This window comes from Cydia strobilella, chromosome 10 (genome assembly GCF_947568885.1).
Source record: "Cydia strobilella chromosome 10, ilCydStro3.1, whole genome shotgun sequence".
Lineage (NCBI taxonomy): Eukaryota > Metazoa > Arthropoda > Insecta > Lepidoptera > Tortricidae > Cydia > Cydia strobilella.
In genome coordinates, this window is record NC_086050.1 from 18415915 (window position 1) to 18436678 (window position 20764).

A 20764-nucleotide genomic window follows, 5' to 3' on the forward strand; every position below is an offset into this window, starting at 1 on the left:
CATCATCATCATCATCATCAACATCATCATCATCATCAAATCATTATATCGACTAGGAACGTATAAGCCATCAGGCCAGCGGCCGTAGCACGGTCGCATTTTTATCACCTGTCACATTCTAATAAGTATGTAAGTGCGAAAGTGAGAGGCGATAAAAATGGAACCATGCCTCCACCGCTGAGCACACCGGACGTGTATGCGTAGGCGCGCACTTGTGCGTGCGCTAATAGATATGTTGCCGCGCACGCACACGTTACGCAAGCGGTGTGCCATCTCTCATAAGCATCTGTATATTGCAACGTGCACGAGCTCGTCTACGCCCACGCATCCAGTGTGCGTTCATTAAGCGACATGGGCCAAGGCAATTTCATGTAAAGTATGCTTTTTTTTTTGTAATTGTGTAACGAATAAGGTCTAGAATTGCATACTGTTATTAATAATTCGACCTCGACCAAATAAATAGTAAAAACCAAAAACTAATATTTCACAGATTCTAATATCATTCCAATGAAACAAAATATTATTTAGAATAACAGATAATCTTCGTTCAAGTTGGTAAAGCTAACCTTGGCAGTAGAAAAAGGCGACAAATTTAACAAAACCGGCCAAGTGCGAGTCGGACTCGCGCACGAAGGGTTCCGTACCATTACGGAAAAAAACAGCAAAAAAATCACGTTTGTTGTATGGGAGCCCCATTTAAATATTTATATTATTCTGTTTTTAGTATTTGTTGTTATAGCGGCAACAGAAATACATCATCTGTGACAATTTCAACTGTCTAGCTATCACGGTTCATGAGATACAGCCTGGTGACAGACAGACGGACAGCGGAGTCTTAGTAATAGGGTCCCGTTTTTACCCTTTGGGTACGGAAACCTAAAAATGTAGGCGCGAAGGGATATCGGCCCATTGAAAGTTTGAATTCGCGCCTTTTTCTACTGACAATATTTGCTTAACCGACTTTAACATATTTGTTAAACCCTTAAATGCATGATTTTTTATTTTTGGTTGGAAAAAAGTTTTTATTTAGTTAATTGGATGTAGGATCTAGGATATCTGTGAGCTGTCCAATGCTTTGTATACATTTGGCAACAATATGCATTTAAGGGTTAACATTTTGACTGTTGTACCTACCAACCGGTTAACCCTTTGGCTGTTATCTTCACTTAGGTATGTATTTGAGCAGTTTGAGTTCATGAGTGAGCCAGATAGCTAACGTAAGTAATACTAGAGAGCCGGACTGGTGGCTCGCGGCAAGAGGAGTCGGGACGTAGTGGAGTAGCGTGGCGATGCCCAGACCCACCTGTGGGAAGATATTAATCATCAGTTGACTAACAAAATTCATTCATCGATTGCCATTCTCATCGATGTTTTATTATAGATTACGCGAAATAGTATTTTATACAATCGTGATATAATAGAGAGCTTTTCAGTCGAGTACCGTGTTTAAGCAACGAAGCTTGCTGAGTTGCTTAACTAAGGTACGAGATTGAAAAGCTTGATTATATCACTATTGTTTACAATACTTTTTCTACGAGACAAAAAAATAATACTTTCAACTAGTAGAATCATACCACCAAACCAAACCAAAACCAAAAGTATACAGCTAAGATACGCGAGCTGCCGCGACCCGTGATACCTTCATACTCGTACGCGCCCCGGCCGCCGGGCCCGGCGCCCCCGGCGGGTTGGTCAACGACAGCTCCTCGTAACTCATGAGGCCCTGGTACCTGCTCCGCGCTAAATTCAATTTTAAGACAGTTTTTTTCTCGATTTTCGCCACTGTAGCCTATGGAGACTAACAAGCAATGCTAAGCGGTTTTCGTAGGGTATGGATGTTGCTATATGAAGGGTGTCACATGCGCGTTTCTGACTTATGAAGCAATTGTTTCTACTACAACATAAAATAAAATGTTTTTGTTGGCCAACCAATCACAAAGCAGATGCTACGCAGCAGCGTGTTTAAGTAGGCTTTGCATTGAATCGAGTCTCCTTAAACAAGAAATATTTTATCGAAATGTATGAAGTTCCATTTTCAAAATTTTTATAATTGACTAAACCGTATCGATAAAATTCTTATGCTTGAGTCGGAAGTGCCATAGACTATCCAACGTTGAAAAGAGTAAGGTTGTAGTGTCGCATGTGAAGTTGTAATACACAGATTATACTCGACGAGTAGAAAAAATATTTTTGTTAGAAGGGCATGCAGGTTGTACAACGAAAAATTTCTGAATCTCGATATTTTCTGCGAGAAACTTAATAGATTTAAAACACTATCTATGCAGTGTAATAACGCAGATCATTAGTTTGGCACTATTAGGAAAAAATCTCAGTGTTGAACGTTAATAAGTAATAAGAATAACAAAACCTTTTTAGTATTCAGTTTATACATATACAAATTTATTGTTAACACTCTGATACTCTTGCATTTTATTTTCATTATTGTTATTATTGTTTTTGTTCTTGTTTGCACTAATAGCTCTGTTTTACTCTGTAGAAATTTTATTAAACATGATGTTAAAATATTTTCATTAAGGAAACTGTATGTCTAGCTTTAAGAAAATTTCCAGTGTTATGTTATAACTGTAAAAGACTGTTTGTTTCTTAAATAAAAAAAAATAAACAAAATAAATATACATGTTTGAGGCGAAAAACTGTCTTAATCGTAGATGAGAATAGAGAATAGCAATTGATGAATGAATTTTGAATGAATGATGAAAAAATTCATTGATAGTTCTATCAATGAATTTTTGCTAGATATGTGTCGCGTACACGCCAGGGGTGACCCTTTTACTACGTGGTTACTTCTGTGTTTTGCGGTAAATCTAACAATTAGCCCCATGCATGAAGTTTATACTTGTGCGAAATATTTTTATTCGATGTTTGTTACCGTTATATCATGTTACAAATGCATTTCCGATTAAATTATCATTTAATTGCTTAAAATAATAAATAAAAAGTACAAAAAAATTCCCGCGAAAAGCTAGTGAACGAAACGTCACGTGATGTCACGCGTTCGACAGATTAGTTCACATAAGTGTCATTAGTTTCAAACGTCAGTTGGACCGTCGAACGTGTGACGTCATCACGCTGTCGAATTCGCGCCAAAAATTATGAGCGTTTCAACCGCTCAAAATTTTTCAACATTTTAAATATTTTTTTATAATGTGAAGGTTTACAAAAGTATATTTATTTATTCCGGTGTTCAAACGATATAAATTATGATTACGAAGAACCATAATTGCTTTATATTCTTAAGTACGCTGTGAAGTGGATTGGTTAAAAATTTTTGGTTGTTTTTCACATTGAAGTAACATTTTTTTAAAGGTATTTGTTTACATGTGTGTGTGTATCAAAATATTTAGATCAGTACGGTTTTACTCACTATTTTTTTAGTCGCTTTCGGCGACATGTTTCGGATTCTTTGGGAATCCTTCCTCAGGCACGAGTGTCCGCGGCGGTTGTACGTCGTGCACTGCCCGCGCCTCGTACACTCGTGCCTGGGGAAGGATGTGTGTGTATGTTACCTGCATCCACGCCATGGCGCCCACGGCGCCCGCGACGCGCCGGGCGGCCGGCGACAGCGGCGCGCGGCGCGACTTCACGAACAGCGCCGTCGCCAACGCCAATGTTGTCGTACCTGCGTACTCATTTACGGGTCATCTAGTCACACGAATTTCTAGGTTTTTGACACCCCCCCCCCCACCCCCCCATCGGGGGCGTCATGGCAGAATGTTCGCGATCCCATGACGTCTCCCATACCACAGATTAATAAATAGTTACTACGTAACAGATACATCATTCCCATACAAAAGCGAAAATACCTACGCTATAATAGCCTACAAAATCTTAATAATAATACCTGCTTCTCAGGACGAGAAAAAATGTACCATAAGTACGCGCACAAAGAGTCGAGACTGTGTTGCCCGCCGTGCGAGTCACGTGCCAACGCGTCATCGTAAGAATGCGCTAGGGTTGTCAACCACATTTTTTATTAGTCAATCAAATATTTAAAATAACACTTATAATACCTGACTCAAAAAACTCCTTAATTTACGATTTTACCTACTTGTGTTCAAAAAAATAAATGGTGACGAAATTCATAAAGATAGATTTAAAATTAGTATTTTCACCTTTCTTCGTCTCTCGGCAATGAAAAAAACGACAAACTTTCCTTTGTTTTTTGACTACTGCACAATAATTACGTGGTTTCGGCATTTCGAAGCGTAAGCGCTGGAAATGTGCGGTGCGAGCGCTGAGGCGGGCGTTCGGCGGCCCTCTGTCGGTTGTATCGTCGACGATACTCCGAGCGGTAGGCATATAGCGCGTGGCCTTGAGCGAGTGACGGAGGCCTGCCCATACGGCAATGCGGGTCAAGCCGCGATGTGGGTTTAGTGGGTAGGACTTCTCCCCCTTTTCTCGCTAAGAGAAAGGAATGGGAGTCCCACATAACCCCCGACACATAACAGGGGGTTACCACGACGAGGGGGTCGACACGTAACAACATTACCACATCGTTAAAAAAAAAGTTTTTGACCCCTCCTTGTCACACTTGGTCATATTTGGCAAAAATATCCGTTTAAATTTGAACCGTGACACGTTATCAAGACAGTTGAAAATCTTAACTGCCATAATAACGAGTTAGGTTCGTTCGATATTAGTTATAGTTACCCAACACGCGATGGTCGAACTGCACAGTGGTAGGATTTTCGGTAGTTTCTCGCAGTAGAGGCGAAGGCTAAAATGTCTTCCGGTATCCGGTTGTCTCCCATTTTGTTATAGCCATAGTTAAAGGTATAGTTATAGTTACCTAACACGCGATGGTCGAACTGCACAGTGGTACGATTTTTGGTAGTTTCTCGCAGTAGGGGCGAAGGCTAAAATGTCTTCCGGTATCCAGTTGTCTTCCATTTTATTATAACCATAGTTAAAGGTATAGTTATAGTTACCTAATGGTCGAACTGCACAGTGGTAGGATTTTCGGTAGTTTCTCGCAGTAGGGGCGAAGGCTAAAATGTCTTCCGGTATCCAGTTGTCTCCCATTTTGTTATAGCCATAGTTAAAGGTATAGTTATAGTTACCTAACACGCGATGGTCGAACTGCACAGTGGTAGGATTTTCGGTAAAGTTTCTCGCAGTAGGGACGAAGGCTAAAATGTCGTCGGGTATCCAGTTGTCTCCCATTTTGTTACAGTCATAGTTAAAGGTATAGTTATAGTTACCTAACACGCGATGGTCGAACTGCACAGTGGTAGGATTTTCGGTAAAGTTTCTCGCAGTAGGGACGAAGGATAAAATGTCGTCGGGTATCCAGTTGTCTCCCATTTTGTTACAGTCATAGTTAAAGGTATAGTTATAGTTACCTAACACGCGATGGTCGAACTGCACAGTGGTAGGATTTTCGGTAGTTTCTCGCAGTAGGGGCGAAGGCTAAAATGTCTTCCGGTATCCAGTTGTCTCCCATTTTGTTATAGTCATAGTTAAAGGTATAGTTATAGTTACCTAACACGCGATGGTCGAACTGCACAGTGGTAGGATTTTCGGTAGTTTCTCGCAGTAGGGGCGAAGGCTAAAATGTCTTCCGGTATCCAGTTGTCTCCCATTTTGTTATAGTCATAGTTAAAGGTATAGTTATAGTTACCTAACACGCGATGGTCGAACTGCACAGTGGTAGGATTTTTGGTAGTTTCTCGCAGTAGGGGCGAAGGCTAAAATGTCTTCCGGTATCCAGTTGTCTCCCATTTTGTTATAGTCATAGTTAAAGGTATAGTTATAGTTACCTAACACGCGATGGTCGAACTGCACAGTGGTAGGATTTTCGGTAGTTTCTCGCAGTAGGGGCGAAGGCTAAAATGTCTTCCGGTATCCAGTTGTCTCCCATTTTGTTATAGTCATAGTTAAAGGTATAGTTATAGTTACCTAACACGCGATGGTCGAACTGCACAGTGGTAGGATTTTTGGTAGTTTCTCGCAGTAGGGGCGAAGGCTAAAATGTCTTCCGGTATCCAGTTGTCTCCCATTTTGTTATAGTCATAGTTAAAGGTATAGTTATAGTTACCTAACACGCGATGGTCGAACTGCACAGTGGTAGGATTTTCGGTAGTTTCTCGCAGTAGGGGCGAAGGCTAAAATGTCTTCCGGTATCCAGTTGTCTCCCATTTTGTTACAGTCATAGTTAAAGGTATAGTTATAGTTACCTAACACGCGATGGTCGAACTGCACAGTGGTAGGATTTTCGGTAAAGTTTCTCGCAGTAGGGACGAAGGCTAAAATGTCTTCCGGTATCCAATTGTCACCCATTTTGGGGAACGAGTTGTAGACCAGGCCTGCGTCTAGACCCGCTACGAAGGCGCCTGTAACACAAATAAAAATGGATTTTTAGGAATACCGTCAACCGGGGTGAATAGGGACGGCTGGGGTGAATAGGGACAAAACTTAAATCAGTGATTAACTGACAATTTCCTAAAAAACACCCACAAAAATTGTATCATACGAAATCTACTATTATTTTCAATCAAATAATACAATTTGTGTGAGTATTCTCTCAGAAATTATCAGATAAATCACATTTTAAGTTTTGTCCCTATTCACCCCAGCCGTCCCTATTCACCCCAGTTGATGGTACTACTTTTTCAATGGTAGCATACAGTTTCTTAACATTCTCTTCTCTTATCTTAAAAGTAGGCTATATCATTGATTTATGAAGACATGTAGTCAAGAGATGAAAAAAAAACCGGCCAAGTGCGAGTCGGACTCACGCACGAAGTGTTCCGTACCATTACGCAAAAAACGGCAAAAAAAACACGTTTGTTGTATGGGAGCCACACTTAAATATTAATTTTATTCTGTTTTCAGTATTTGTTGTTATAGCGGCAACAGAAATACATCATCTTTGAAAATTTCAACTGTTAGATATCACGGTTAATGAGATACAGCCTGGTGACAGACGGACAGACAGACAGACAGCGAAGTCTTAGTAATAGGGTCCCGTTTTTACCCTTTGGATACGGAACCCTAAAAATTAGACTTTTTTTTAAATTCTGATGTTTATTATTTGTTTGTGCAATAAAATCTGTGATTTCTGTGCAAATTACACCTTCTGTTGTCTATAATGATTTTAGTAGTACAGCTTGCTTGCAAACAAGCAGACGGACGGACAGGAGAAGCTTAGTAGGATTCCGTTAAGGTGACAATCCTTCGGTCACGGAACCCTAAAACCCAGTAATAGCAGAAACATTTATGATACCAGAAATCTCAGAAAACTAAGTTCAGGTATTCCTTTCTGTTGAAGTATCTACGTACTTTTAAATCTCTGGAATGATAACCTTCGTGACCTGCGTCATTCTACTTTTTCATGACCATTAATCTATTGTCAGAAAAAGTAGGAATGATAACCTTCGTGACCTGCGTCATTCTACTTTTTCATGACAATTAATCTATTGTCAGAAAAAGTAGGAATGATAACCTTCGTGACCTGCGTCATTCTACTTTTTCATGACAATTAATTTATTGTCAGAAAAAGTAGGAATGATAACCTTCGTGACCTGCGTCATTCTACTTTTTCATTAATTTATTGTCAGAAAAAGTATGACATATATTGAATTCGTGTAGAAAAATTTGGTCAACAAAAAATTCATATATTAATACTGATTAATATAAAAAAATGGTAACGCATTGGTAAATGCCTTATTTATATTTTCATACAAATCGAGAGACAATCAAGGACCATTGAGTTACAATGATGAAAAATATTAAGAGTAGTTTGAACAAAGCTATCGGGATTGATAGCCTAATTAAGCCTCTTTCTCGATCCATTCATCCATCCATTTCTCCAAAACAAAAAATGAAAGTAGTGGCCGAGTATTCTAAAATATGCATTTTACGAGAAAAGTAGAATGGCTACTCGTACCTGATAATGCAGTGAAGAAGGCCATCGCTTTTACAGAATGTGCAAGCGCCGTCACACTTTTCAGCTCCTTAATTCTGTAACAAAAAATACGTAAGTGTTATGTGGTAATCTTATACAATTCGGGAAATTCTCACAACAAGCTCACAAGTCTATGTTTTGGATACTACACCAAGATACATATAATAGGTAGAAAAGCCAACATGGCATATAGGTGTGGAAACCTAGAAAACATATGTAGCTAATAGTACATTGCGCAACATAGGGCGTAAGTTAAATATTGCAAACGAGAGTATAGTTAAATCGCGGCGGCTTGTCGGAGCGATTTATAGACTAGAGTTTGCAATATTATTACGCCCTAAGTTACACACAATATTTTTCATCACACTTGCGATATAAAAATTAAGTATAAAGACAAAAAACTGTTAATTATAATACTAGAAACTTTATAACTCCCTAGGGAAAACGCTTTTTCTATAGTTCCCGCTGAGCGAGTGTGATGAAATAGTTATTTGTTCAATAAGAGAGGAAAGTTGGTTTTTCTTGCGAGTGTTTATTTTGAGTCCCGAGAAAGCGAAAGATTCTAAGTTAGAATCTTGAGCGTAGCGAGGGACTCAAAAACACAAGATGTAAAATAACTTTGCTCTCGTGTTGCACACATAATTTTTCACCTCAGCAGTGAGAACATATTAAAGGTTAAAATGTATTTCGAATTACACAGAATAATTCAGAGAAAAAAAAATTGTAATCAAAGTATGAAGTGGCAGTTCATGGCCTTCACTAAATTAAAAAGCTATTTTGTTTGACTCCCTGGAGTGAGGAAAGTCGCACTTTCCTCACTCCAGGGAGTGACGAAAGTAGGCTTGTTCGAGCTGCTGAGGTGAAAACAAAATAATTGCCCTTGGGATTCTAACCACCAGCTTCATAGTCAACGTGGCTATTTTGGCTAAAGTTGGGTTATTGATTGCCAAAATCATTTCACTAGATCACTAGTATGACTAGTATACCTACATCTGTAAAGTGCCTGGTGGGAATGGCCGCAGAACTCTCAGAGCCCCTCCAAGTAAGCCAGCGTACAGAATGAACGCCAAGCCGAGGTGTGCGGCCAGGCGGTACTGCGACACGCGCGGCACGTCGGACGGACCTTGGAAGCGGTCCTCGAGACCGGAACGGACCATGTACCACCCCATTAGACCCTAGAACAAACTCAAGTTAATTGTCACTGTTTATTTATTTATTTATTTAATCTTTATTGCACAAAAGAAAACCTTACAGTACAAAAGGCGGACTTAATGCCATAAGGCATTCTCTACCAGTCAACCTTAAGGCTAAGCAGAGAAATTGTGGGCGGTGCTACAAATACAACAGCAAAAATAAAATAAAAATAACATATAATCACATATATACAAATATAATATACATATATACTATATATAATATATATATAAATAACGACGACTGTTTTGTAGCTACAATTAACGGAGCGTGCCTTATTAGATGTAAAAAAAAAAAACAATAAACTTAGATATACTGTTCAGCATCACCTACATGTTTGCAAAATTAGGATAACATCGTGAGGAAACCTGACTATTCTCAATAAGCCCTAGTTTCCCCCATGGTTAGGTCAGATGCGACTGCCATCTTAAAAACTACGGCAGTCGCTCCCTAAGTACCAATAAAAAAACCGGCCAAGTGCGAGTCGGACTCGCGTATCAAGGGTTCCGTACTTTTTAGTATTTGTTACAGCGGCAACAGAAATACACCATCTGTGAAAATTTCAACTCTAGCTATCACGGTCCATGAGATACAACCTGGTGACAGACAAACAGACGGACAGTGGAGTCTTAGTAATAGGGTCCCGTTTTTACCCTTTGGGTACGGAACCGTAAAATTGAGCATTTGAGTTTTGAACCCGATATGAGTATTTGACGCGTAAAATAAGTAAATGACGCGGCAAAATTAACGTTAGAGCATGCCATGGTGTTTGGTTTTTTTATAGAAACAAGTCTCCAGTGTTTATCTCACCTGAGCAGCGACTAGGGCACAGTACACCCCCACCCTGACCTTCATCCCCTTGTCGAGATACCCCCTCATCCAGAAGAAGGCAGCGGGCAGGAACACGGCCGCCCCGATACAGCGCCCCCACGAGCGGTGCGCGAACTCCATCCACCAGATCCATTTGAATTCTGACAGGGTTAAGTGTTGGTTCTTGCTGCAATAAAAAATCATAATGTTATATTGATTTAAACTAACACGATTTTCACTCATAATTTAAAACTAACCAAACCAGTCAGTCGGGACCAAACCACTGGATTGAGCTCCATAATCCCAGACCTCTCAACGGAACGTCTTTACTACAGCAGGAAGGTGCGTGAAGCAATTGAAATCAGAAAACATCGAAATTTCAATCAAAATGAGGGACAGGGGATTTCGTCTTCGTGGAATCCAGTAATTAGCAAATGTAAGGGGGAAAAAACATCCCGCCACATACCATTGGATGTCGTGTTGTGTGTAGGCAAAGTGACAACCCTAGCGTACAAGTTAATAATCAAGATCAAGTGCGGGTAGTTCGCAAAACCCGCGCGGCAAGAAGATGTTGATACAATTCCTCGCCAGTCTGCCTGTGACCACGAACACCACGAACGTAACGTCACGTTCGAAACGTCAGGCCATAAATAAATGTAAGTTTGTACGCGGTTAAGTCCCGTATTAGTTTAAAATTATCATAATGTTAAATGAAAAAATAATTACTTGCTTGACTTGGGACAGAAAATAGTAAAATTAGACACCGACCCACCGCTTTACTAACTGAACAACCAAAGCCTAGGTGTATGCAAAATTTAAAAAAAAACCGGCCAAGTGCGAGTCGGACTCGCGCACGAAGGGTTCCAAACCATTACGCAAAAAACAGCAGACTTAGTAATAGGGTCCCGTTTTACCCTTTGGGTACGATATTTTTTCTAAGACAGCAGCAAACACCTAAAATGATAAATAAAATGAAAGTAAATACTTATACGAGAGTAAATCAATTTGGTTTGTAGATTTTTTCTTAGAAGTCAAGAAAAGCGTTAGACCCGTAATGACATTAATTATGTGTACAGAACGAGAGTTTAAAGAGTCATTTAATTGTCAATAGGAGTGCTGGAGTAGAAAAAACCGGTCAAGTGCGAGTCGAACTCGCCCACCTAGGGTTCCGTACTTTTTAGTATTTGTTATAGCGGCAACAGAAATACATTATCTGTGAAAATTTCAACTGTCTAGCTACCACGGTTCATGAGATACAGCCTGGTGACAGACAGATGGACAGTGGAGTCTTAGTAATAGGGTCCCGTTTTTACCCTTTGTATAGTTGTGTCGTCTGCGAAAAGGATTGTATCATTAAGTGTGGCTCGAGGAAAATCGTTAATATATAATAGAAACAGTATCGGCCCCAGTATACTGCCCTGTGGCACGCCGCATTTATTTATCATGTAAGGTGAATTATATGACTCCTTGTAATTATTCACTTGTTTCGTAACTTCAACACATTGTTGCCGTCCATTGAGGTAGCTTTCCAACCAAAGATATGCTTGTCCCCTTATGCCGTATTTATATAATTTTGAAAGTAATGTTTTATGGCACACGAAGTCAAACGCCTTACTCATATCCAGCATAAGTGCTACTACAGCTGCTTGGTCATTTAGACCTAAAGAGTCTTAGTAATAGGGTCCCGTTTTTACCCTTTGGGTACGGAACCCTAAAAAGAGTATTGTAACTGATTTACTTACTACTTGTACTCTGGGAACTGCTGGTACTTATTAAACTCGGCCTCCCACTCCGCCTCGGTGGTGGGAAGTTTTTCCCCTAGCAGTTTCCACGTTACCATAGACAAACCGGATTCTGTTAGACGTGTCACACCACCTATACACAAACCTCATATTAGATAGCCGGACAGACAAATCCTTTACGTACTTCTAATTTCATGCTTGTAAAATTCGTCACCCTAATCATAGAGTAACTTATACTAGAGCGGTACTGTCATAGTAAATTTTGTAACCCCAGTAAATTCACTGCCATCTGTCGACACACTTTAAAACTAAAAATGAAGATTTATAAAAATACGATAAAATGTATTTAAATATGGATAAATGATTTTTTTTATTTGCATTAATTATTTTTATGATTTTGACCCATGTTCTTTCACTGATATGCGTTTAAATTGTTAAATAACAAACGAAACCGTCAACGCCATCTATACGACAGTAAGCCAAAGCTAGTAGCGCCCTCTAAACGAGAATCAAATTTTCTTGATTTTCGAGGCACATTTTTTCCTTAGACTGTATCCATCTATTACGGAGTTATATCTATCTTTGCCATTAGGGCAATGTAGTTTGCACAGTTATAAAATTATAAACTGAAATAAATGTCATATACGAAGGAAAAAATGACCAAAGCCTCCAGTGTCCAGAGCTGGAATCGAACCAGCGTCCCCGTTCGGACAGGTGCCTGAACCGCTCGGCTATCCGGTCACGGTGGCATGGGTCGAAATTTCCAAGTATATGACAATTTCCCGAAGGCTTGTGGCGCCCCCATAACAACACAAATTAAAATATTTTTATAGAAAATAATTTTATTTGTTCTTAGAGTTATAAAATTGTGTTTTAAAACTACACCGCACGGTCGCATTGCTCGCACCACTCCTTAGCAGTGGCGTAGCTAGGCGTGGCCACGGCCTCGCGCCCCAAGTGGGGGGCTCGCGCGAGGCCCCTTTGGGCGCAGTGAAAGAAAAGGGCCTCGCAGATGCGATTTCGCCCACGGCTAGATTAGTTCACGCTACGCCACTGCTCCTTAGTGCAGGGATGAATTCTATGCAATGTAAACTTATCAGTTTTCATTTTGTATAGATTTTTACACAGTATCTCATTTTGAAAAGCAATCAAAGTGTAAATAATAGCAAACAGTAAATATCTATTTTATCCTCGACTTATCGCGGCCCTCGCTGAGCTGCTCGAATCGATAAACTGCCTCATATATCTTAAAGAAAGGACGCTTACCCGCCTGTTTCTATCTCTATTGCACGCGCACAATTATATTACCGTTTCGCTCGCACAGTGTCACTGACCGCAGGCATCATGGTGGGACAGCAATATAATTGCACACGTGCGATAGAGATAGGAACAGGCGGTCCGTTCTTTAGCGTAATGTAAAATCATTTAATATTATGAAACGGTAATTGACTCTCATCTTTAATTATACCCATTGACAATATTTATTTTATTTACTATAGATATGATTTTAAATCTCTCAAATGCATTTTTATACTGATTTCTTTTATCTTCCCCAGCTCTTTTCTACCATACTATGGTATGGTATCTTACGAAATGCGAACATACAATATTATAGTATGTGTATCATATTTTCCTACACTTATCATATTAGCTTTAGAATATAACCCCCAGGTTGAATAATAAAAACAAAAAATATTTTTTAACGTTTTTATTAAGAATAGTCTACATATTTAGTCTTAAATACCTACATCACAGATTATTTTAAAACTTTAAATGCTAAACATTCTTCGAATTCTAACCACTTCATCTTCAACTTTTAGGACCTGACATTCGACTTAAAATCTTATTTAAAAAAAACTACAGCTAAAAAATCTAGGAAAGAAGTAACCTGGCATGGGTAATAATAGGAATGTTAAAGATCTTTACTCAAAGCTACCTTTATCAATATCCAAAATCAAATAATAATGCCCAAACACAGGGTTTAAATCAAATCCTATTCCCAAGACCAACTACAGTGGCGTAGCTAGGCGTGGGCGAACTGGGCCGTCGCCCTCGGCCTAGCGCCACAAGGGGGGCCTCGCGCGAGACCCCTTCGGGCAGTGAAAGAAAAGGGCCTCGCAGATGCGATTTCGCCCACGGCTAGATTAGTTCACGCTACGCCACTGACCAGCTAGACATAAATAGAAAAACACCCTTTAGAATTTGTAAGTGAAATCATTAATCTCAGCTGTCAGTATGCAATATTACGAATATTATGTACCTACTTGCTACCATTGGTCCTACTGAGTGCCACATTAACAACATAATAAACACAGTATACCAATATAATGTAACCGGCAACCATACCTAGCACAACTGCAGTGAACACCATTCCCGAACACCCGAGCAGCCAGTAGCCGACCGCCTTGCTTTGTTTAGGCTTTGGTGATGTGGTACAGAGACGGGCTACTATGTTGTTGGATTTAAGGAGCTCGCTTATCTGGAAAAATAATACGTTTTTTGTTAATAATTTCATTTTTGATACAAGATTTTATTGCTGACTGTACTTTTCTTTCACCAGGCAATTAATATTAATGAAGTCAATCCTAACAAATAAAATTATTTTATTCACCGAAAATTCTCTTCGTGCGTTGTACTGGTTGTACGTCATAAAACGTCGTCATTGGCAAAATCCCTCCTGCCAAAACCCACAAAAGGGGAAAGCCATTAAAAAAAAAACCCTAACAAACCCAAACACAATTTCGACAGAAAATCAGTGCCTTTCTCATATGAGTGAAGCGTATAGCTGAGTCGGCACCCTTTTGTTTTTGCTGCAATGGACACAGTGTACCTTCTGCAAGTTATTCCGTTACTCATGTTGTCTCTATTATGTATAATTTGTTATTTTTTAAGTACCTACTAATTGTGTATTTTGTTAACTGTGTATTTCTTCTGATCTGATTTGCTGTTGTTGTTTGTGTGTTCTCTATGCCATCTACTTCGTGTAGAAGTTGTGAACCCCTTCCCTCAAATAAAAATTCTAACCCCTATATTGGTAGGTCATAAACTGTATGGGTGCAAAATTGATGAATTTTGCTTGTTTTTGCGTTAAGAATAAATACACAAATATTCTAAAATTATACTGAAGTAGGATACTTACCCTAAATACTCTATTTTTGCTGCATCCCAAAGTAGAACTTGTCCGAGCAGGTGCCAGCTGCCGGGCCGCTATCTGTGTGAATCCATTCCGTCCCCCAGCCACCACGAGCGATGACCGAAAGGAGCACCGGCAGAGTTGCGCCACACTCCACATTGTCACTGATAAAAACATTGAAATTGTTTTTTTATGACTACTAGGTAAACAGGATTAAGATGTTTAGTTAATTAGACTAGCAATTAGTCTCATAGTATATTTTTTTATAGTAGTAGATAGTAATATTATGTACTGTGTTTCAGTAAAAATCTGTGTGTTGTTGCGTGGAATAAATCATGTATTAAAGTACGATTTATAAACAAAATAAATGCTTGTATTATATGTGTATATCACACACACATACACATACACATATGTGTGTGTCACAGTTGTAATTGTTAGATAGTTTATATTTGTGCAGTTTACAGGAAAATACATTTACTTACGCAAGCGGTATTATCTCGTATTATGAAATATGATTCTGGCACTTGAATCACTTGATCAGCGGTTTGTTCACTATTAACCTGTCAAGTTTACTTGCCTTTTTAAACTCAAAAGATGATAACGAATTAGTATTTATCAATAAAATATATTTATTTTCGTGTATTCTCGCAAATGCAAACTGAAATGCCTGAAATCCTGAAATCGCAAATGTGACATTGACAACTGTCACTGTCACTATGTCACTAATGCTAATGTCAAATGGTAGCACATGGTAATGTTGCCACGTAAAAATATGTCGATAATGTTGCCCTAATTGTACTAGTGTTATCGATACTCAGTGTAAATCGAAAAAATGTTGGATTCTCAAAAGTTGTTAAAAGGTGTTTCTACCAAAGAGATAACCGCTACGTTTTAGTTGTTACTTTTAAAAATATACCGCCTCTGATATTTTATTTAAGTTACCCCACTGAGTTGATGCCTACGGCGTCTTACCTATATAAGTGTGTCACATGCGCGTTGCTCATCCTTACAAAACCTATAATCCCCTATGCCTAAATAATACGTAATTAAATCTACGTTAATGCATTTCAACAGTTTATTTACGGCAGGTAACGCCACCATACACCATACATGTAAGACAATTCACTCCAAATATTTTAAATCAAATGATAATCAGCTTTCCATTTCTCTATAATCATTGGACAAAGCTTTAACATTCTGAAGAGCATTTTTGAATTCTCCTTCTTCTAGTCCTTCACCGACATAATGATGTACGAAGGCTCGTTTAGCGTACATCAACGAGAACTTCTTTGTTATTCGCTCCCAGGCAACTTTGATGGCTGAAGAGTTTGATACCATAACGACTGCTCTTTGCAAGGCCGCTAGATCTCCTCCAGGAACAGTCAACGGTGGCTGATAGTTTAACCCAATCTATCAACACAGCAAATAGATTGATTAAGAATAGTTTTTTGCATTAGTCCTTCAATGAAAAAATAGAAAGACTCATATTCACCTTAAATCCTGTAGGAGACCATGAAACAAACCTAATAGTCTTCATGCTTTTTATTTGATTGATCGACGAATTTATATCATTTGGGTTAACGTCTCCCCTAAATAGTAAACAGCAAGCCATGTACTTCCCATTCCTGGGGTCACATTTGACCATTTGGTTGGCCGGCTCAAAGCAGGCCATCATGAGCTGGTTTGTTGACATAGTCTCGTGGTAAGCGCGCGAAGCTGATACGAAAGGAGCAAAAGTAACTAAAGGATAGTGGATTCTAGGGTAAGGGATCAGATTTGTGCGAAACTCCACCAATTCGACGTTTAAAGAACCTTCAAAACGCATAGATGCCGTCATGCAGGAAACCACCTGCAATTTTTAATTGAATTAAGTAGGTATTAAATATCCTGAGCAGGATTGTGATTTTTATTCTAAGTATTTCATATTTAAGTACCTGAGCTATCAGTCTATTTAAATTCGTATACGTAGGTCTCGGTACGTCTAAATTTCTTGCCAAAATATCATACAAAGCTTCGTTATCAAAAATAAAGCAGACGTCCTCTGTGTTCATACAAGCATGAGTCGTTAATACTGCATTGTAGGGCTCCACAATTATTGGCGATATTTTAGGAGAAGGATATATCGCAAATTCGATCTTGGACAGCTTCCCATAGTCTTTGATCAAGCCTTCTAGCAGTAACGCAGTGAAGCCTGATCCAGTGCCTCCTCCAAAAGACCGAAAGATTATGAAGCCCTGAAGATGTTTGCAGTCTTCTGCTACTAATCGAATCCGGTTCAGAGCCAGATCAATCATTTCTCGACCTACGCCGAAGTATCCGCCTGCAAAATTACTTGCAGCATCTTCTTTGCCGGTGATCAAACTAGTTGGGTGGAACATTTCACGATATGCCCCAGTTCTAATTTCATCTGAAATCGGTAACCATAGTAAACGAAACGGGTAGATAGTGAGTTAAATGGCAGATATTTTCGAAAGTAAAAACTATTTTTATTTTTTTATTTTCTATTTTTGTTTTTGTAATTTTTGTAATGTGGTAAAAAATATGCCTGAAATAAATGATTTTTTATTATTATTGCTTTCTACCTATAGGAGTTGGCTCCAAATCAATCATGACTACTCTAGGAACAACTTTGCCAGCTCCTGTTCCACTGAAAAAGGCATTGTAGCCTTGGTCGTTGCTGTCAGGATAGGCCATCATGCCGTCAGGTCTTATGCCATGTTCTAAGCAGTACAGCTCCCAGCATGCATTTGCTATCTGCACACCTGCTTGCCCGATGTGAATGTGGATGACTTCTTTCTAAAAACATTGTTGAAGAAAGTAATCGTGTTGGAAGCAAGTAAGGCATATTACGGTCTTCTACTCACAGCTCCCATAGTTTAATTTATTATGTTACACTGGAAATTTGGACGGTAATATATATTTTTTGTATTTTCTACATTATTTAAATTTGTTTACATTATAAAAATGTTATCAAATGATATGTCATGATATGTTATTATGTCAATCTTATCTAGATAATCAAATCAACATCCATTAGGCTATGGCGAATCTAAAGAGCCAATAAAACAAATATGAAATATCGATTCCACTTAAAAAGGTACAATCGATTATGCTTATTCCGATTTCATCAAGTCGTTGCCATTGGTCAAGGCTAGTGACATTTATTTTATTTTTATTTTATTTAATTGGTTGGTTGTCTTTGCGGCAACTTCTCATGAATAGAGTTTTCAACTTTTGATTTTTGATCGCATTGATCGACTTTTTAATTGGTTCGAATTCAGACATTGAAAATTATGCTTCTTGTTGATTGGTTAATTCGAAATAAATTTATTTCACACACTTTTTTGTAAATTAGAACACGCTGAATATGTTATTTAATAAAACTGTAAACAAGTTTTGTCGGTTATTTTCGTGTTATCTATTTATATTCAGATAAGATTACTACTTGATTCGCCGGGCGCGTCTTAAATCATTGCAGTATTCACTATTATACAATGAATTTCGCCGGTAAAGTTGTGATTGTGACCGGTGCCAGCTCCGGCATTGGCGCGGCAACAGCTGTGTTCCTCTCAAAACTCGGTGCGAAGCTGTCCCTCACCGGCAGAAACGTCGAGAACCTTCAGAAAACAGTCAACGAATGCGATAAGGCCAATACTCCGTTCTCGATCTCCGCGGATTTGACGAAAGAGAGCGATATTGAGAATATTGTGAAGAAAACTGTTGATCATTACGGTCAGATCGACGTATTGGTGAATAATGCTGGTATTATCGAGACCGGAACCATTGAGAATACTTCCTTGGCGCAATACGACAGGCTTATGAACACTAATGTACGCTCACTTTACTATTTAACCATGCTAGCGGTTCCTCACCTTCTTAAATCGAAAGGTAACATCGTCAATGTCTCCAGCGTGAATGGAATAAGATCTTTCCCCGGCGTCCTGGCCTATAACGTCTCTAAAGCGTCCGTTGACCAGTTCACTAGGTGTGTAGCTTTGGAGCTCGCTCCGAAAGGTGTCCGAGTCAACTGTGTGAATCCCGGAGTCATTTTAACTAACCTGCAGAGGCGTGGAGGGTTAACCGAAGAGCAGTATAAGGCGTTTTTGGAGAGGACTAAGGAGACTCATGCTTTGGGAAGGCCGGGGAAGCCTGATGAGGTTGCAGCTACCATTGCCTTCCTTGCCAGCGATCTGGCGAGCAATATAACTGGTGCGAGTGTCCCAGTAGATGGTGGCCGTCATGCTATGTGCCCGCGTTAATATCTTCAGCTGCCATTTTTTATTGTTGTTAATGTTTAAGCAAAATGTAGTCAGATATATTTTTACACATTTTTATGCATTTATGGTATTTGTTATAATTATAAACATATATTTAAATGATGTTGTTTTTCTTGTAATCTCCAAACTTGTCACTTGTACAGTCAATAACTATTATTAATTATACATAAGAGCACACTTTAGCTAGATTTAAATGAAAAGCAGCCTGTGTTTTTATAACCTAGACAAAACTGACAATTTGATTGGCTAATTTCCTACCTAATTGGATAATTGTTTTATAACAATTTTGTACTAAAGTGACAGATTGAAGATAAAAACAAATATTATGTGATATAATTTAATTACACATAAGAGCATACTTTAGAAAGTAAGCATTTACACAAATATTCATTGACCTACGAAAATTGCATACCTAAGAGCGTTTACTTAGTTTAGATATGGTTATTCAATTTTATTTAGCAATGGGAAATAAAATTATAGTTGGTAGTTTATTTTTAACTTTACTTAATTTAAAGTGAATTTGAAAATATATGAATGTCCTATTACTTCAGTAGATAATTGCATAATTCATCATCATCATCATATCAGCTAGAGGACGCCCACTGCTGGACATACCTAGGCCTCCCCCAAAGAGTTCCACAATGACCGGTCTGGCGCCACCCGCATCCAGCGATTCCAGCGGACTCCCGCGACCTTTACCAGGTCATCAGTCCACCTTGTGTCTACGCACGCTGCGCCTTCCGGATTTTTTAATTGCATAATTAACATTGTAAAAATAAAGTTTTATTGAATAAATATTATCTTATCTCTTAAGAGGTAGATTTGAATGAAGAGCTACCTAATTCAGTTGGTTGTTTTAAATAAAAACATTTTTTACATCTTAAAACATTTATTAATCAATACTTAAAGCCACACTTACATTAGTTATCACATTAAACCTAAAGTTCATCTTAACATTCTTTAACTATACAAAAGGTGCATTGAGGTAATTTTTTTTTTTTTTTTTTATCATTTATGGCCTGGATGCGCATTGAGGTAAATTTCTGAGGGATAATTTTGAAACATGCAGTCATGTCATGCACACACATATTCGTACTACAATTATTTCCTTTTCATACAAATGAAGCTTAAGTAGATACAATTAGTATAACTTTCTTGTACCTAGTTTTAATGTATAAATATAAATTAAATTAATATAATTTAATTTTCGCCCAAATACCGTCGCTCATTGGAGGAGTTCCTAGCCTAGAATCCACCTTAAGCTTTTTCACTTCACTTCACCGAACAAAATGTGGTGTAGCCACACTAGCCAGATACTTCCACACTTTGTATTTGCAGCTTGGTCATGATCCTGATAAAGTTTAATTTTTAGCTTAGATTTCTAAGCGCCTGTTGAAGTTGAATAGAAAAATCTGCAAAATTGCTTTCAAAATAATGTAGTAGCAAAGGTATAGCCGGTCAAACAAGTTTGTCAGTAGCAAAAGGCGAGAAATTCAAATTTTCTATGGGACGATTACCCTACGCGCCTATATATTTTTTAATTTGCCGCTTTTTTCGACTGACGGAAATGGCTTGACCGACTATATTAGTAGTTTTTTACTTGATGTCGGCTATGGGCAACACCGCTCTCAAGTCCATACAAAGAAAAACAAAACAAAAAAGGCCCCCCCCCCTGGAT

General features: G+C 38.7%; 4 protein-coding genes across 4 annotated transcripts in view; 2 read left to right on the forward strand and 2 right to left on the reverse strand.

Moving 5' to 3' along the window:
• LOC134744674 (circadian clock-controlled protein daywake-like) overlaps window positions 1–20764 on the forward strand; it is a 113924-nt gene that overhangs the window by 34815 nt on the left and 58345 nt on the right. The gene's annotated exons all lie outside the window — the stretch shown is intronic.
• LOC134745053 (cytochrome c oxidase assembly protein COX15 homolog) lies at window positions 1146–15435 on the reverse strand. The gene is made up of 10 exons (XM_063679030.1): window positions 15292–15435; window positions 14813–14970; window positions 14020–14152; window positions 11674–11806; window positions 9932–10118; window positions 8918–9102; window positions 7910–7983; window positions 6198–6353; window positions 3528–3640; window positions 1146–1303 (listed from the first exon to the last, which is right to left on the reverse strand). The coding sequence occupies exons 2-10, from the start codon at window positions 14963–14965 to the stop codon at window positions 1163–1165; spliced, it is 1275 nt and encodes a 424-aa protein (XP_063535100.1). The 5' UTR covers window positions 14966–14970; window positions 15292–15435; the 3' UTR covers window positions 1146–1162.
• LOC134745051 (tubulin alpha-1 chain-like) lies at window positions 15871–17761 on the reverse strand. The gene is made up of 4 exons (XM_063679028.1): window positions 17392–17761; window positions 16744–17216; window positions 16302–16658; window positions 15871–16219 (listed from the first exon to the last, which is right to left on the reverse strand). Exons 1-4 carry the CDS (start codon window positions 17504–17506, stop codon window positions 15962–15964), a joined length of 1203 nt encoding a protein of 400 aa, XP_063535098.1. The 5' UTR covers window positions 17507–17761; the 3' UTR covers window positions 15871–15961.
• LOC134745052 (3-oxoacyl-[acyl-carrier-protein] reductase FabG-like) lies at window positions 18085–19171 on the forward strand. The gene has a single exon (XM_063679029.1). The coding sequence runs from the start codon at window positions 18304–18306 to the stop codon at window positions 19066–19068; it is 765 nt and encodes a 254-aa protein (XP_063535099.1). The 5' UTR covers window positions 18085–18303; the 3' UTR covers window positions 19069–19171.

Excerpts from the sequence above, each read along its gene's own strand:
- LOC134745053 (XM_063679030.1), bottom strand. The coding sequence starts at position 14,965 with ATGTGGAGTGTGGCGCAACTCTGCCGGTGCTCCTTTCGGTCATCGCTC. Across the intron at positions 11,807-14,019 it reads GTTCACTGCAGTTGTGCTAG|GTGGTGTGACACGTCTAACA; the intron begins GTATGGTTGCCG and ends GTTTGTGTATAG. Across the intron at positions 10,119-11,673 it reads CAGTTCCCAGAGTACAAGTA|CAAGAACCAACACTTAACCC; the intron begins GTAAGTAAATCA and ends TTTTTATTGCAG.
- LOC134745051 (XM_063679028.1), bottom strand. The coding sequence starts at position 17,506 with ATGATGGCCTATCCTGACAGCAACGACCAAGGCTACAATGCCTTTTTC. Across the intron at positions 16,659-16,743 it reads TAAATAGACTGATAGCTCAG|GTGGTTTCCTGCATGACGGC; the intron begins GTACTTAAATAT and ends TAAAAATTGCAG. Across the intron at positions 16,220-16,301 it reads GGTCTCCTACAGGATTTAAG|ATTGGGTTAAACTATCAGCC; the intron begins GTGAATATGAGT and ends CTGTGTTGATAG.
- LOC134745052 (XM_063679029.1), top strand. The coding sequence starts at position 18,304 with ATGAATTTCGCCGGTAAAGTTGTGATTGTGACCGGTGCCAGCTCCGGC.